At 45.4% G+C, this 17,960-nt stretch overlaps 1 protein-coding gene across 2 annotated transcripts in view; it reads right to left on the bottom strand.

Annotated features, from left to right (window-relative positions):
• PRKAR1B (protein kinase cAMP-dependent type I regulatory subunit beta) overlaps positions 1 to 15,259 on the bottom strand; it is a 112,634-nt gene extending 97,375 nt beyond the window's left edge. The window contains exons 1-2 of one of the 2 annotated variants that reach the window (XM_083413625.1): positions 14,939 to 15,259; positions 13,126 to 13,329 (exon numbers count right to left, since the gene is read on the bottom strand). In XM_083413625.1, coding sequence (XP_083269751.1) covers positions 13,126 to 13,302 — 177 coding nt within the window. In that variant the 5' untranslated portion in view covers positions 13,303 to 13,329; positions 14,939 to 15,259. The remainder of the gene's footprint in view (positions 1 to 13,125; positions 13,330 to 14,938) is intronic. The other variant, XM_083413624.1, reaches the window with a different exon arrangement.
• Positions 15,260 to 17,960: the final 2,701 nt, after the last annotated feature.

The following is a 17,960-nucleotide window of genomic DNA, read 5'->3' as shown; positions in this document are numbered from 1 at the left end:
GCATAGAACCCATTGCTTCAATTCCTGGTCTCCCTCTAGATGCTCCTCTGACCTGTCTAGAACCCTCCACTGTCTTCCCTCCATGCTTGCTTGGTGCTCCTTCTGCCCACGTGAAACCCTCTTTTGATATCCTTCTTTTTCATACTTGTTCTTGGCTTGCCGAGACTTGACATTTCCAATGCAGAAATAACATTTCAAAAAGAAGATAGAGAAGACTCAAACAAAGATTTTTCAAATGTATTAATTTTTGCTGCAGCATAGAACCCTTGTTGGCAACTAACTAATTAAACAAGGAACAAATCTTGAACTCAACAATGCACAGAGGCCAACCGTCACTGGATCTGACACCAAATGCATTCCCAGGCAAGTTGAGACACTGAAATCCCATCTCTCAACAACAGGGGCTATGGCACACCCTGCCCTTGAGCAGACACCTTACAGGCTAGTCCAGGGATAGGAAATGGGTGGCCTTCCAGATGTTGATGTCGTGAACCCTGTCTGGACAAAGAGTTGGAGGCTGCAGGGCCATCACATGAGGGTCTGGGTCTGGGTAAGGGCTCAGAGCTGACTGCGGAAGACAGGAAGACTATTGCGCCTGAGGCAGTTGGACAAGAACTTAGATAGGAATTTCCTAGACCACAAAAGCCAGAGCTTGGACTCTCACAGGCAACCTCCCCTGAGCCTGAAGAACCAATGTCTCCCACCACACATCACTAGTCAGGGACAGCTGTGAGTGCAGAAAGGTTATGGAACAAAGGAGGGGTCTTCAGGTCAGAGGGCTGGCCCTTAAGTTACTCAAGGTGTGGGGAGGAAGTCTGGAGTGAGAGGCATAAGAGGCCTCAATCTGCTCCCCACCTTTGTTGGAGAAAGTTGCTTGCTTGGAGCTTTCTGCGGAGAGAGAGGCATAAAAGGAATCTGGAGAAAGAGGTGGGTATAGAAGGCTTTAGTCTGCTCCCAACCATTGATGGAGAAAGATGCTCACTCAGAGCTGTCCATGGTCCAAAAACCTTCAACCAGCTTTGCTTCTTTCTCTGTAGGCTTTGGAACTGGACCAGAACACAACTCCTGTTTTCACTGGCCTCAGCTAGCACGGCCAATATTAAGGGACAATGTGATATTTATTCGAGAGACATCTGGAGGACCACTGTCCCCAGCCCAGGTATAATTCCATGCCCATTTCTCCAGAGGTAGTTTGTTTTATTTATTTCTAGTTATTTGCACCATGCCTAGGCTGGCCACTTACCCAACACCCAAAAGTGGATCACCAAAAAAGCAGACAAAGGAGAATGCCAATTTGCACAGGATTTGTATACGATTACTTGAATGCACCGATGCAAATTTAGATATATTATTGTAAGTTATAAGAAATACAATACATTTTGCCATAGTGGTAAAGACTGACCAGCTGGCCTGTGCTGACTGTAAACAGGGGAGGAAGTGCTCTCCCATCCTAAGAGTTCTTTATCTTAAAATGAGCCTTGGACTGGACATCCCATCAAATGGAGGACCAGTCCTGCCATGCATACTGTCTTGAACTGGCAGGACAATGGAGAGGAAGAAGAGCATCCCAGTGAGGGGTGCAGCCATGACTGGGACCCACTGGAGCAAGCCAGGGATGGGAAAGGAGAGGTTGGGGTTTCAGAAAGTACACACGGGGTGACAGATGCCGGCAAGGGGATGGGGGTCAGTGTGCAGGGACCAGAAGAGCAGGACCCCTACTCAGGGCCAGAGAGGCCCCCATCTCCATGAACAAGGTGGGCTCTGAGGAAGGGGGAGCAGTGGGAAGTATGCTTGGGGAGGCTGAGGCAGGCAAGGGCCCACAGCCCAGGTGGAGTAGGCTCAGAACAGGTGAGAATCACATGCCTTGTCAAGCCCAGATGCTGCAATCAAGATGCAAGGTATAAACGGGAAGCAGAGCTGAGGTGCTTGTTCTGCTTAAATGTTGATGGACCTCAGCTTAGATGCTCTGGCACCTCTATGGGACTGTGCTTTGGTTTTGGCTTTGGACTGTTTTTTCTGACTGATGGACTTTGGGTTTGGCTTACTTGGATTGACCCTAGACTATGTTCCCTGACTTTGGATTTGACATACAGTATGCACCAGCAGAAGGGACGCGGATGGCTCTGTGGTTTAAACAACAGAGCCTAGGACTTGCCGATCAGAAGATCGGCGGATCGAATCCCCGCGACGGGGTGAGCTCCCGTTTTTCAGTCCCAGCTCCTGCCAACCTAGCAGTTCGAAAGCACGTCAGAGTGCGAGTAGATAAATAGGTACCACTCCAGCGGGAAGGTAACCGGCGTTTCTGTATGCAGCTCTGGTTCGCCAGAAGCGGCTTAGTCATGCTGGCCACATGACCCGGAAGCTGTACGCTGGCTCCCTTAGCCAATAAAGTGAGATGAGCGCTGCAACCCCAGAGTTGGTCACAACTGGACCTAATGGTCAGGGGTCCCTTTACCTTTACCTTTATACACCAGCAGGACTTGCCGCTAGGTAGACCAGGGGGTTCAGGACACACTCAGGACTTCTTGTTGTTGTTTTCATTTTGTATTTTTTGATGTAAACCACCCCAGATCTTTGGATGAAGGGTGTATATAAATGATGATGATGATGATGTAACATCAGCATCCTTCACAGCAGGGATGGGTAGTCTATGGTCCTTCAGATGTTGTTCAACTCCCACCAGCCTAGCCAACTGTCGGGGATGGAGGGAGCTGTAGTCCAGCAAGGTCTGGAGGAGCACAGGTCTCCTGTTTCTGCTTCACGTGATAATAACAACCTCATATCTCTCTTATGTTCCTCCAGCTCTACTTCTCCTCCCACAATATTCCTTCCCTTATAAGAACATGAGCTATTATCAAATCCTGTAAACTTTTCAAGAGAATTACCATTGCCCTTGGCAATCCAACCCTAAATTAACAAAAAGACTCAAAGGCTTGGGAAAGAGCTATATGTGAATTATGTTCTCTTTCAGGCAGGTGTTCTTGCCTTGTGAGGTCATGGAACTCCTCACAAAGCTAAGGCACCCTTCTGCGCATGCTCCTGGTTGGCCACATTGGCCAGGAACAGGAATGGTTGTCTTCATAGATTAACTTCCAGCTCATCATCAACAAACTGTCTTTGTAACAAGCCTGTTGCTTCCAGAAAGATTACTCTGCTGTGGTTTGTGCAAGATATTTGGGATTTATAACCAGGGCTGGCTTTGGTTTTTTAATTTCCCTTGACTATAGCTACATTCCTCTGGTTCAAATGTCTTGTGCTGTATACTTCCAAATATCACAATGCCTGTGCAAATATCTAATAATAATAATAATAATAATAATAATAATAATAATAATAATAATTTATTTCTACCCCGCCTATCTGGCTGGGTTTCCCCAGCCACTCTGGGCAGCTCCCGACAGAGGACTAAAAACAGAACAAAACTTCAAACATTAAAAACTTCCCTAAGTTTAATTGTAAAAAAAAAAGTGTATTGGCAATAAGTAATATGAATTTGAAGTATGGAATAGATGGGAGGTTGGGTCTTTAGTGTTAAGACCAATAGATGTTTTATTGTTTGCTAAGAATATTATGTGTCTATGGTTATTTTTGTAATTTGTGTATAATTTCGTATTTGTGTTTTTTGTTTGGTTGGTTTTCTTGTTGTATAAATAAAAACTTTAAAAAAAAAAATTCCCTAAACAGGGCTGCCTTCAGATGTCTTCTAAAAGTCAGATAGTTGTTTATTTCCTTGACATCTGGTGGGAGGGCGTTCCACAGGGCGGGCGCCACTACCAAGAAGGCCCTCTGCCTGGTTCCCTGTAACCTCACTTCTCTCAGTGAGGGAACCGTGAGCTCCCACTCTCCCCAGACTGCTGTTTTATTGTGGGTGTATTCTGCAAGATGCTATTGGCACAATAATAGCACATTCTTGATGGATTTCCTCTGCTTTAGTTTGCTCTGTGATGCTTCCCCAGTGCTGCCACATTGGCCCCATCTGCACAATACTGTGGTGGGTTGTTGTTTTTTTAGCCTCTGCTTAAAACATTTGTGTTTGGACAATACCAGGCTTAGGCAAACTCGGTCCTCCAGATGTTTTTGAGACTACAGTTCCCATCATCCCTGACCACTGGTCCTGTTAGCTAGGGATGGCGGGAGTTGTAGTCCCAAAATATCTGGAGGGCCAAGTTTGCCTATGCCTGGGCAATACTATCCAGACACGTAGAGGTTTACATGTTTAAAACTCTCTTTAGTTGGTAGCTGGCTTTAATATTGCTTTTAGACAGAGATATATAATGCTTTTAACAACTTGTTTTTAGCTGCTTTTGCTGGTAGTTTTAATATTTCTTGTAAATTACTTACAGGTTTTGTTACAATCAAGCAGTATATATAAATTTTGTTGAACAAATTAGTAAAACCAGGCCTTGCTTGCCTCTGAAACAATACATTCACACATCTTATCAAGGATTCTAGTAAAATCTACTTAGCGAATATTCTTGCTCCATTCCTGCTTCCATCCTCACTTTCCATCACAAGCAGTGACCTTCTCAAAGCCTCCATCCCCGTTTTCTCTTGACTGCTTCACTGTCAAGCACAAAGGAGGCACATTCCCCATCCTTCAAAGCTCATTTAGCCGAACAGAGCTGCCGTCATCCTGAAACGCAAGCTTTTCATGCAAAATTCATACCCACATCTCTGCAGACATGGCTTTTATGATGCATTAAGCTGTAACGTCAAGCTAAGCTGCAAACACGGCTACGCTTGCTCTGCAAAACGTCAAGACACTAATAAGGGAAGGTGGCAACTATTAGGGTGGGGGGTGGGGGGGTCAAATCTACTCTGGCTGTGCTGAAGATTAAAGCAGGATTGTACAACAACACATCACCCGTCCCCTCTTCAGTTTAGAGGTTGATGGGTCTGAGTTCAGCTGATGCCAATAACTCCAACACGGAAAAAGCTAGCAAGGAAATGTCTTGGCAGCTGGTGCCTATTAGAAATGGTAAGGCAGAAGGCAATTGACCAACAGGAGGTGGAGCCAGAACCAATGATATGCGGAGCTGACCAATTGCAAGTAAGAAAACTTTCAGGTAGGTGCTGGCTAGCTGAGGGCAAATGGAAGCCGGTGGAGTAGTGCCCCTTTGCCCTAATGGAGCAGCCGCCCGTGACTACATGGGGGACACCATGAGCTTCAGAGTCAGAATCCCACGCTGGTTCACTGTGCCACCAGCATCTTCTGGATGGGAAAGGGAACTGCTGGGATATCAAACTAGGCAGTGGCGTAGCATGGGGGTGCAGGGGGGGCCAGCCGCACCGGGTGCAACATCTGGGGGGGGCACTCGCACTCGCAGCTCTCTGCCCCTACTAAAATCCACGGGTTAGGGGGCACAAATTACTTGCCTTGCCCCGGGTGCTGACAACCCACGCTACGCCACTGAAACTTGGAGACTTGGCACCAAAGTCCGGAATCCTCCTGGCTCACCCAGGGGCCAATCTGGCTGCATGTCCTGACGACTAAGGGGGCCACTTAGACATTTCCAAAAACAGAGAGAACAAAACAGGACACCAATTTGCCTATCAATCGCATGTACTAGTTTACATGTAAAGATGAAGATAATTGTTAATAATTACTATAATTTAAATAGGCATTCAATACACCCCATCCTAGTAGGGAACCACGCAGAGGGTCTTCTCAGTAGTGGCGCCCACCCTGTGGAACACCGTCCCATCAGATGTCAAGGAAATAAACAACTATCTGACTTTTAGAAGACATCTGGAGGCAACCCTGTTTAGGGAAGTTTTTAATGTTTGATGTTTTATCGTGTTTTTAATATTCTGTTGGGAGCCGACCAGAGTGGTTGGGGAAACCCAGCCAGATGAGTGGGGTATAAATAGTAAAATAATAATAATAATAATAATAATAATAATAATAATAATAATAATATCACTGTGACCAGGTAACCCATGTGCCTGTTCAGTCTGCTATCCAGGTGCTGCTAACTTCAAGGTGCTACACCTGTTCTCCCTTCTTAGGGGTGTTTGACTTTAAGCTGACCTCAGAGTAGACACCCTTCAAATAGAAGGCAGTTCTCCAACATTTTTCAAACGGAAGATAGGACACCCTAGTCATAGCTCAAGAGTCTGGCAATTTCCAGGGCTAAAGCAGTCCCATCATCCCTGACCATTGGGTAAGCTGGTTGGGGATGATGGGAGTTGTAGTCCATCAATGCCTGGGTATCCAAGGTGGAAGAAAACAGGACTAGAAGTTGAGGGTCAGTGCTCCACCACTGAAGCAGAGCTCCTCAGGCCCAAGATGCCACAGATCTCTGGGCCAGAGACTCCAATTCCAGGTCCAGCAAGCGCTGGCGAGTGGGTGTTGTGTTGAAAATGGGCCAAGCAGCCCCAATAGAGCACCAGATGTCCTAGTGAGTTACCTCAGGAGCACAGAACCTTTTTCAGCCTGAGTGTCACATGGCAGTTATGAATGGGGACAGAGGCAACTAACGTAAATTTCATCTCTGTATGGTAGATTGTTTTCTACATACATTCAAGAGGAATGATCAAAGTTCAAAGATATTTGCCAGTCAGGGAATAACACCCAAGGAGGACATGAAACAGTGACACATGCAACCAATGCTTTTTGGGGAGGTACAAAATGAGGTGCCATGGGCAGAAAAAATAGAGAGAGAGAGGTGTCAGTACTTCATTAAAAAAGCAGATAAAAGCAAGAACATAATGAGAGAGTGACTGTTAGGCATGGAAGTCTATACCAATGGTGGCCAGCTGAACTGGGTCTCAGAAGCCCTTCCCTTCCTTCCCTGAGCACTTATAGAACTGAGCAGGCAGGAAAATGGGGACCTAGCTAGAATTAGTTGGCTTTTCTGTCATTGGCTATAGCTCCCCCTACTGTTGGCCTCCTGCCCAGTATCAATGGGCACCAGCCACTCCTGACTTGAAGTTGTTATGGGGAAGTCCACCTGTTTCTTCCTCTGCTCGGTCAGATTTCTGGCTTTGGGCTGGCCTGTCTCTGTGCATGTTTTAACTCAGCTGGCAGCCCACAGTTATCTGAGAAGCCTGCCTGCCTACCCTCAACTTCAGAGTCTGACAAGGCAAGCTCAAGGCCTAGTTCCCCCATCACATTGTGGCCACATCCATACCATAATCCTGAAGCACTCGTGCCATTTTAAGGGCCATGGCTTCCCCCAAAGAATTCTGGGAACTGTAGTTTGTTAAAGGTGCTGAGAATTGCTATCAGCAATTCCCATAATTCTTTAGGAGGGACGCCATGGCTCTTAAGTTGTAGAAGAGTGTTTTCAATGCATGGTCTGAATTTGTGTAAAACCTGCTCATTGGGCCCACAATGGGCCTCTTTTTATAAGTTGAATTTTGGAAGAGAACTGCGGCGGGCTCTCTTCTGACCTCCACCATACCGCCACACTTTTAGAAGATACTAATAACTGAGGAGAGAAGGAAAGAACATCTTTTAAATGTAAAAAGTAAAGGTAAAGGTACCCCTGCCCGTACGGGCCAGTCGTGTCCGACTCTAGGGTTGTGCGCTCATCTCACTCTAGAGGCCGGGAGCCAGCGCTGTCCGCAAACACTTCTGGGTCATGTGGCCAGTGTGACGAAGCTGCTCTGGCGAGCCAGCACCAGTGCCGCACATGGAAACGCCGTTTACCTTCCCGCTAGTAAGCGGTCCCTATTTATCTACTTGCACCCGGGGGTGCTTTTGAACTGCTAGGTGGGCAGGCGCTGGGACCGAGCAACGGGAGCGCACCCCGCCGCGGGGATTCAAACTGCCGACCATGCGATCGGCAAGTCCTAGGCGCTGAGGTTTTACCCACAGCACCACCTGCGCCCCTCTTTTAAATGTACGTATCCATAATTTAGCCAAGCTTGCGTTGTTCCTTGTTGACAAGAAGCCAAGCCTTAAGACACAAAGCTTCTTTCTCATGTACTGAAGGTGAAACTTTGCCTTTGGCACATTTCAAAATGTGTTTTGGAAACACGATGGAACAGTAGATTATTATTATGATGCGTTATATACAAAACACTTGCCCACTGGCATCGTGTATGAGAGGGGAAGGTGAGCTACACAACCAAGAGGCAGACCAAATGACGAGGTTTCAGAAACTGCATTCAAAACCCTGCACACTTTTATAGAGTCTTTGCTCAACTATCTTGTGTGTCTCTGCACAACCACACTTCCTAGTCGAAGATAAAGTGCCTTAGCATCTTTACCCATCCGCCAGGGCCTTCTGCTCTCCCCACACCCCAGCAAAGAGCCTAGACTGAATCATCAACGGCCAGGAGCCAGAGGAGAATGCCACACAGAGGGATGGGGGAAGAACAGTGGCCCAGTGCACATTTAAAGGCAAAACGACTTAATTTGCACTTTCTGAAACAAAACAAGTAGTGAAACACAGCCATCCTTCAAAATTCAGCTTCTCCAAATGTTGTGGTACAGTGTTCCAAACAAGCAAATTTTTTTTTATTTTAAAAAATACATATATTGGGGGAAATGTGCATAAAATTGTTATAGAGCATGTACCTCTCCCACAAGACACGGGATCACAGAATTGTAATGTTGGAAGGGACCCTGAGGGTCATCTGGCCCAACCCCCCGCAATGCAGGATTCTTTTGCCCAATTTGGGCTCAAACCCACGACTGTGAGATTAAGAATCTCATACTCTACTGACTGAGCTCTCTCTCACACAATGAATCTATTGTTGAAAAATAACATACAAAAATGCACTACGTTATGGCAAGTTGCCTGCCAGAATATGTACATTAGTTGAAGCCGCATACAAAAATATGTTTATTAAAGAATAATTTTGCACTCAAATGTTAACATATTTTAATTAGGATTTTTTTAAAGAAAAAAGAAAAATGCAAATTGCTGCAGAAATGTGGAGAAATAAATTTCAGACTTGAAACTAAGAACTGAAACTGATCATTTCTACATACACACATACCAATTTTAATTGTAATTCCTCTTGGAAATCAACCTCAGGGTTTTTTTTAATTGTATTTTTATTAAAGATTTTCTTGGTTTAGAAATCAACCTCAGTTGAAAAGCACAGCATAAAATGAATAAAACAGCAAACAATGATCTTGTCTAGGTCAGTAATATAAGCCAAACTGCACATCTCGGGATCTGTCCTGTGTTCTTTTGCATATATGACAATGCAACAGGTGCAGGAGGTCAGCGTTACAGCACCATCAATAGCCTTGCCCTCTGTGAATTTGTCTAATCCTCTTCCAAAGGCCTTGCAATTAAAGCGTCACAGAGGTATCCAAGGAAGATTCAGATTCAGGTGTCAAAAGGGCCTGCACAAAATCTCACCTCTCCTTCTGCATCTTTCCTTATTTGAAAGACTTCATCATTGAAAGACAGGATAGACCAGGCATCCCCAACCTTTGGCCCTCCAGTTGTTTTGGCCTACAACTCCCACAATCCCTAGCTAACAGGACCAGTGGTCAGGGATGATGGGAAATTGTAGTCCAAAACATCTGGAGGGCCAAAGGTTGGGGATGCCTGGGATAGACACATCTCAAGCAACCGCTCCCCCCCCCAAAAAAAACATGATAGTTAATTCTTTAGTTAACTCTGCTCAACAGGAACACAATAGATGGTCCTTCTGATTTTCTCTTCTTTCATTCCCTAAGTAAAGCAATGATCACCTCCGAGCCAAGCAAGCATCTCAGAAGGTTTCCTGTGCCCTTGGTCTGCCTCAGCCTACCCCACAGTCCTCTCTCTATGAGTCGGGCTTCTCTTACCCACCCCTCTGTCACCCAAGCGTACGTGAAGTGATTTTAACTCGTTTTCGTCTTCACCAGAACAACTTAGGCCCCAAATATCTGAAAGACCACCTTCATCCCCACAGGCCCTCTTGGGTGTTAAGATCAGCAAAGGAGACTCATTTGGTATGATTCTAGTTATTATAAATAATAACAATATCCCACCTTTTCCTCCAAGGAGATCAAGGTGGCATAAATGGTTCCCCCCCCCCTCCTTAATCACTACAACAACCCTGTGAGGTAGGTTAGGCTGAGAGACAGTGACTGGCCTGAGGTCACTTGGTGAGCTTCATGGCTGAGTGGAGAATTGCACCCTCTTGTCCCATGTCCTAGTCCTACACTCTATCCACTAAACCACCACAGTGGCTCTCTGAAATTGTTGATGTTGTTGTTGTTCCCTATCCATCCTTCACCATAAGGTCCCAAGGCAGGTTACAGCAATTTAAAATCCAATAATTAAAAACCAGTTAAAACAAATTCCAGTCACAGAAATGGGGTAGGTGCTGAAAAGACGTATCTCAAGGGTCAAAGGGCAGGGCAAAACTATGTATCTTCAGCATGTGGTGGGAAACTATACAAGAAGAAGAAGAAGAAGAAGAAGAAGAAGAAGAAGAAGAAGAAGAAGAGTTTGGATTTGATATCCCGCTTTATCACTACCCAAAGGAGTCTCAAAGCGGCTAACATTCTCCTTTCCCTTCCTCCCCCACAACAAACACTCTGTGAGGTGAGTGGGGCTGAGAGACTTCAGAGAAGTGTGACTAGGCCAAGGTCACCCAGCAGCTGCATGTGGAGGAGCAGAGACGCGAACCCGGTTCCCCAGATTACGAGGATACCGCTCTTAACCACTACACCACACTGGCTCTCCAGAAAGGTGCCAGACACACCTCTCTGGGGAGAGAGCTCTGCTAGCTAAAAGCTGCCACAAAGAAAGCCCTCTCCTGAGCCACCACAACCCGCCTGAACTTCTGAGGGTGGTGGAACTCCCAAGATGGCCTCCTCTGCTGGTCTTCAGGCATGAAGAAGGTCTGCAGGATACTTCCACCAGCCTCAGAAGCATGGGCATAGCCAGGGTGTGCAGCTGCCCTCCCTATCAAATAAATAAAAATGCTTAACTAGCTGACCAATTGCATCACAGATAACTTGGTTCTGCCCCCAAAAAACCACAAAGCTTGCCCCCACTCAAATAAATCCTGGCTATGCCCATGCTCAGAAGTGTGGGGAAAGCTGGTCTGGGAGTGGGTATTACCTGTGGCAGACCCTAAATTGTGGCACTCCCTCCTCACAAAGGCTCATTAACCACCTGCATCTCCCTTTTGCTGTCTACCACAAAGATACCTCTTTACCTTGGTCTCTGGTGAGTATTTTGCTTTGTGGGACCCTCCTCATTTGATGGAGGTATACTGTACAGTTTTTGAATGCTTTTTCTTGGCTTTTTAAAAATACCTGTAACCGTTTTGTCTGTGTTTATAACTGTATATTATACTGTAGCAACCCACCCTGGGACTTTAACGGTGAAGGGCAGGCAGAAAATCTTACAAATAAACAATGAATAAAAATCTTGACCATTCCTGCTTATGCCAGCCTTGCAAGTTGACCGCCGTTGTTTGCTGAAAGTGTTAGGCTAGCTAGATGCTAAGTTTGCGTTTTATTTTATCTTGTACTCTGCTTATCTCTGTCCCCCCTTCTTTAATCACTGTTCTTTACCGAAATAAACTCTCTATCATTTCGAATGCCGGAGGTTGGCTGGTTGCTTTTAGATTGCTACAGTTTTATCTCCCCCACACCAGGCTCCTCAGCAGCATGTCCCAAGGTCTGGACAAACAGAGAATCCAGAGAGGACAGTCCCATTCTTGCATCTAGCAGAGAGTCTGCTGACATTTCCCAGTTTCCAGGACAAGAGCCCGAAAGCTGTGGGTATCCCTGATCCCCACTAACTTAGAGGCTTATACAGTGGTACCTCAGATTACATACACTTCAGGTTACATACGCTTCAGGTTACAGACGCCGCTAACCCAGAAATAGTACATCAGGTTAAGAACTTTGCTTCAGGATGAGAACAGAAATCGTGCAGCGGCAGAGGTTAAGAACAGTTTCAGGTTAAGAATGGACCTCCGGAACAAATTAAGTACTTAACCCAAGGTACCAGTGTGGTACCTCAGGATACGAACGGGTTCTGTTCCGGAGCCCCGTTTGCATCCCGAAGTGAACGTAACCCGTGTCCGCGTGTCTGCGCGTGCGCGGGTCGTGTTTTGGCGCTTCCGCGCATGCACGTGATGTCATTTTGAGCATCTGCGCATGTGCACGCGGCAAAACCCGGAAGTAACGCACGTCATTACTTCCGGGTTGCCGCGGAGCGCAACCAGAAAATATTCATCCCGAAGTGTATTTATTCCGAGGTATGACTGTATCATAATGTCATGACTGTGCTACCTAAAGCTTAGAACCATCTATGAATGGTGCTTTACACCGTTGCACAGTAGATGTACGCAGAAGGCTCAGTGCTTGCCCCACTTGTGGGAGCCCTTGGCATCGGGCACAGCAAAGGACATAACTCGGCATGAAATTTGCATATTCTGATTTATATGTAAAGATTCCTTTGCGAAATTTGCGTGGTGGGTGGCTGAGGTTTCCGCACTACACTCTATAAAGCGGCCAGGCGTCCTGTAAGCAAAGATTTCACTTTGTTTTTCGTTTATAAAAAGTAGAAAGGGGCAGGAATTGGGGATAGGCGAATCTGTCCATTTCAGTTTCTCATTTCCCCGTGCTTCCGTTCTTCAGATCTCCACATCGGTTTGTGAATTCCTTTTTCTCTCTCGTGGAAATTCATCAGCGCTGTTGTGAAATTTCTCCTAATACACACCTTTTGGTGCGCAACCAAATATGTTTTTGCAAGCAATTTCAACAAATGCAATGCATTCTGCATGTTACTTTCACGAATATATGCCTTTCTATGCACACTTTACCCCCCATCATATGAATTCTTGTGCACATTACTTGGCCAGAAAACTGCACTGAAAAATCTGGAGATACGCAAATTTCAAAGGATGGCTTTGTTCTGGTTCATATCTTGATTCAGAAAGTGTAGAATAGGTAGATTCACCTTAAAATGAAGGAAATTTCTCCCCCAACCCCAAATAGGATGTATAGAGGTTGCCAGGAGAGACCTGTGGTTCTGGCCCACAACACCACTACGTCACACCTTCCCGTGATGTAAACATCACAGAGCTAGACAGACCAAGGGTCTCAGTCAGTAACAAGCAGTTTCCTAAATACTGGAAGTATCTTCGATTTTGCCCTGCTGTTACATTTGTGCCCTTTGCCCCTGTGCATATTTGACAATCACTGACCTTCTCCAGTTTCTCAAAATGTTCTCGCAAGAACTTCATCGGCCGGTCAGGTTTTGCTATGCAGAGGTTGACAATGCACTCTTTCAGAATCTGCTGGATGTTATGCTTCTGAACGTAGCGTTCACATCCCTTCAGGCTCTCGTCGTCTTCCACATTGCAAGAGGACGAAGCAGCCATCTTTGTGACTGTAAACAGACAACAAACCTGGGTGAGAAAACGGCATGGTGTTTCAAGAAGCATAAGCCATTCTCCAAAGTCTTCAGGTGTACAAAACTGGACAGAAATCAAGTTTTCAAATACTGGGCAAAAAGTAACTTTCAGTATCTCAGTCCTATCAAGTCACCTGCCAGCAACATAGAATATACACTGCATGTTCTTACCCAAAAGGCTTGAATAGAAAACCCACGATGTAGCAGTCCTTAAATGTTCAGTGTGTTGTAAGTCATAGGCTCTTCATTAAAAGTCCCCCCCCCAAAAAAGTGAAAATGATCTTTCTGCATAATCTTCTGCCCCTTCTGCATCATGGAGCAAAAAATATCCTAGCTCTGCCTGCACTAGACTGGTTTGCTGTTAAATATTTTTTTCATAATAATTGTTGGACACTGGTTTTGGTGAAACTGATCTTTATCAAATGGACCTGGTGAGGTGGTGGCTTAGCCTTTTGGCATACAGAACACCCCAAGGCTATTTGCTTTCCTCTCTCTGCAAATTCCAAAGAAACCATTGCATACTATTCTTTGTCAAATTCTGAACTGTTCAGTTCATTCTCCAGCAAATGTGGTACAGAGAATAGCACCTCCACACCTTTTTGTGTGTGTCTTTATGGTTCTAGATATTAGTGCAGAAAAATATCTCAAGGAAACAATATTTGTTCGCGAAAGACAATAAACCAGCACTCCTCTTTCATCAAAGCAAACAAGAGGGCAAATGACCCATTCCTCCCGTCAATGCATTTCAGACGCCAAGCTCATCCAAAATAAAAGGACACGTGTTCGAACTGCAACTGAGATTGATCGGGATGTGCAAACAAGAGAGCGGGCTGTGCGGTGTCAATCACTGATTGCATTTCCCTCTCTTTAGGTAAGCATAGGTCCAAGATTTGGATGTGTTTTGCATGCACGGATCCCCCATTGGCAGAGGACCTGACATCACATATTTTTGGAAGGTGATCCCCGCAAGACTTCTAAGAGAGGAGGGACGGCAGGTCCAATCTCTTGTCAAACTGAATCTCAAATTACTGGAAGAAGATTAAAATTGGGGAGAAAACTGCGAAACGGAGCAACAAATAAATAAAATTGCACAGCCTTAAGAGCTGCGCAGCGAGGCAAAACCTCCTCCCCTTCATTGTGCATCCTTCCCAAAAGAGCAACATCTCTTAACACTGTGAGTGATTCAGACTGAGGGTTGCAGTCCGCCAACATCCTCAACCCTTGCTGGGGTTTGATTTATACATGGGGAAAGGCTGTCTCCCCAAGCATCCCCAATGCCTCCTTATATCCCCCAACAAAGCACCATCGCAGTCTCTCTCTCTCTCCCTCTTTCTCGCTCTCGATGGAGAAGGAGGGGTATCCTTCATCCTCTTCCCCCCCTCCCTCTTCCACCGTCTCCATCAGCAACAGCCCTTTGTGCTGAATTAATTCTCTCAGCCATTGTTGCTGGGGGAACAGCTGCCAAAAGCAAGCAAGGGAGGAAGGAGGGATGAAGAGAGAGGAGGGTGAGTGGGGGGGAAGAGATCAGAGATCCCCTCTCCATAGCGCTAGGGGGACAAGAGCAGGCTGCGCGTGCAATGCCAGAGGGGACCATAGCTAAATACCTGAGTTGCTGGATCAGCGACAAGCAGCAGCGGCAGCTACAAACCTCTTCCTCTTTTAGCTCCCGTTATTCCGCAGTGCAGCCTCCTCCTCTTCCTCCTCCAGCGGCTGGCTGGCTGCTCGTGAATCCCCCTTTCCCCTCCTCCGTGGGCTTTCAGAAAAGCCCCGGCAAAAGAGATCCCCGCTACGTATCCACCCCCAGATTTGTCTGCCTGCCTGTGTTTTGATTCCCCCCCTTTTCTTATTCCCCTTGCACACAAAGCGTTAAGGCTCTGTTGCGCTAGCAGCAGCAAACCCACACACACAGGAAGTCCCAGCTGGCTGTCAGTCATAGGCAAGTTCAGCCTCCCTCCTGCATGGAGAGAAAAACACACACACAGACACACACACACAGGCTGGGAAGGAACATGCTCCAGGCCCTGTGCGATGCTTGCGGTTATGGTAGTCCAGTCACTTGCTTGGGGGGTGATGATGATGTTGCTGCTGTTATTTTAAACTCACCCAAAATGGAACAGGTAGGGGAGAACTGGGGCACCGATGGAGAGGCAAGGATCTGGGGTGATGGCTTAAGGAAGCAAGGATTTGGTGCCTGTTGGTACTGGTAGGGCAGAAGGCAATGAGCCCAGCAGTGGCTAGAGACAGAGCTGATGGCTGATGTAGCTAGAGCCAATGGCAGCCAAAACACACTAGGTCTAGTTTTGCTCCCCACCCTCTTCCTACCTCCCTGGTTCTGCAAGGGGAAACCCTGAGCCTAAAGAAGAGGAAGCCGATAGACAGCGTAACCCCCTGGACTTTGACTTTTGTTGGCCTTGTCTTTTCAGACCTGGTATCCACCTGTAGCTGAAGCATACATCTGGGGACTATTTTTTTATTTGACTGTACATTTGTATGGTGGCAGTGCTGCTGTTGTGACTCATCCTAGGTCAAGCTGTGACCTATAATGTGTCCTGAAGACTAATGTATTGTACATATGCTCATCTGGGTCGCTTGTGAACAGATTGTGCACTATAATACACTTCCCATACATGAAGGACCATAGCTCAGTGGTAGAACATAGGCTTTTCATGCAGAAGGTCCCAGGTTCAGTTCTTGGCGTCATGAGTTAAAAGGGTTCAGGCAACAGCTTACACCAGGGTATAGCTGTCAACTTTTCCCTTTTCTTGCGAGGAATCCTATTTGGAATAAGGGAATTTGCCTTAAAAACAGGGAAACGTTGACAGCTATGCACCAGGGACGTGATTTGTAGCAGATGACCAGGGATTTCTAACTCCCTGTTGTTTAATGGTAGCGACAGTTCTCCTTCTCCCAAAACCAAGCTGCCAAAATGAAGAAAAGAGGGGTGACGGATGCATTTTTATGACTTAAATTTGCCATTGATCCAGCAAAAACGGATGTTTAATGTATACTGGCCTGCACAATATTTTTACTGGAAGGCACTGTGTAATACAGAAAGATACTAGGGGTATAATGCTAGAAATATTTCACTGAAGCATATAATGAGAGCATGCCCAGTGATATTTTCTTTTTAGTCTGAAGTTATCCAGGTTGGTTTTTTTATTGGCAAAATCCTTGAAATTTGCAAATGTTTTAAATTACATTCCTGTAGTATGGGGATTAATGGCAAAACAACCAAGTAGATTTTGTGAGCCTTTATGGTTGCTGAGACTTCTACTTTGAGCTGGAAGGATAAACATCCACCACCTGTTTTGCAATGGTCTGAGGATCTCACTGCCCTTGCCACATTTGAACACATTTCTTATGTCTGAAATCTGTTTCATTTTTTTTTAAAAAATATTTTATTAGATTTTACATAGAGAATGAAACAACAGAAAATAAACAACAACACAAAAGAGATAAGAAATACAATAAAACACAAACACAAAACAGCAGAAAGTATCAAAAAAGAAAAACAGAAATAAATACAATTTTATCCTCATTATATTCCTTGCATTAACTTATTTCTCCGACCTCCCCAGACCTCCCTTCTCTGTATTCCAAATCATATATTCGGACAACAAATCCCTTCCCTCTGTCTTAATTAATTTTTGTCTTAGTTTTAGTGTCTTAATGTAACTTAATTTTCTTGTATCTTAAAATATTGGGTCTTTTTTAGTTTTTAATTTTTTTACTAATAACCTTTTACATTCAATCAGATGTCATCAAACATTCATTATCTTATAATGTTTCTGTAGGTAATCTTTAAACTTCCTCCAATCTTCTTTCACCGTATCTTCTCCCTGGTCTCTGATTCTGCCAGTCATTTCCGCCAATTCCATGTAGTCCATTACTTTCATCTGCCATTCTTCCAGGGTGGGTAATTCTTGTGTCTTCCAATACTGTGAAATCTGTTTCATTATGTTTTTTATATTTCATTGTTATTTGACTTTTTTATTGTACACTGCTTGGGTATTTTGATGTTTAGCGGTCTACATGTTCTGCAAAATACATAGACATATATAAACAAATTGTAACACTCTGTCTCAGCTGGCAATCTTGCACCTGTGTTCTGAATGAAATGAAATTTCTGGGCCCTCTTCAGAAGTAGACCCATCCATATTCAATGTATTGCAACATGTATTGCAACAATGTATTGCTCCCAAACAGGAGGCTATCACGGCATGGATAACAGAAGCCAAGCTAGGGTTAAAAGGTGGTTCTTACCACAATGATAACCTTCTTCTTCACTGACAAAGATGGTCAAAGCATACATCAAAACAACATATCTGATATTTTAAGTCAGAGAGGGGGAGCCTGTGACGCTCCCATCTGTTGCTGCACTACAGCTCCCATCATCACTAGCTATGCTGGCAGAGGCAAATAGCAGCTGGTTCTGAACATCATGAGTAACCCATCTTTTTTGGCCCTTTCTGTGTCCTGATATGTCCACCCCTAATGTTGTGGCAATCGGGACACGGGTGGCGCTGTGGGTTAAAGCCTCAGCGCCTAGGGTTTGCCGATCGAAAGGTCGGCGGTTCGAATCCCCGCGGCGGGGTGCGCTCCTGTTGTTCGGTCCCAGCGCCTGCC

The sequence above is a fragment of the Podarcis tiliguerta genome (genome assembly GCF_965153285.1).
Source record: "Podarcis tiliguerta genome assembly, chromosome: 14".
Taxonomy (NCBI): Eukaryota; Metazoa; Chordata; class Lepidosauria; order Squamata; family Lacertidae; genus Podarcis; species Podarcis tiliguerta.
Note: the sequence above shows the minus strand (reverse complement) of the source record. Positions and strands in the feature narration are given on the sequence as shown.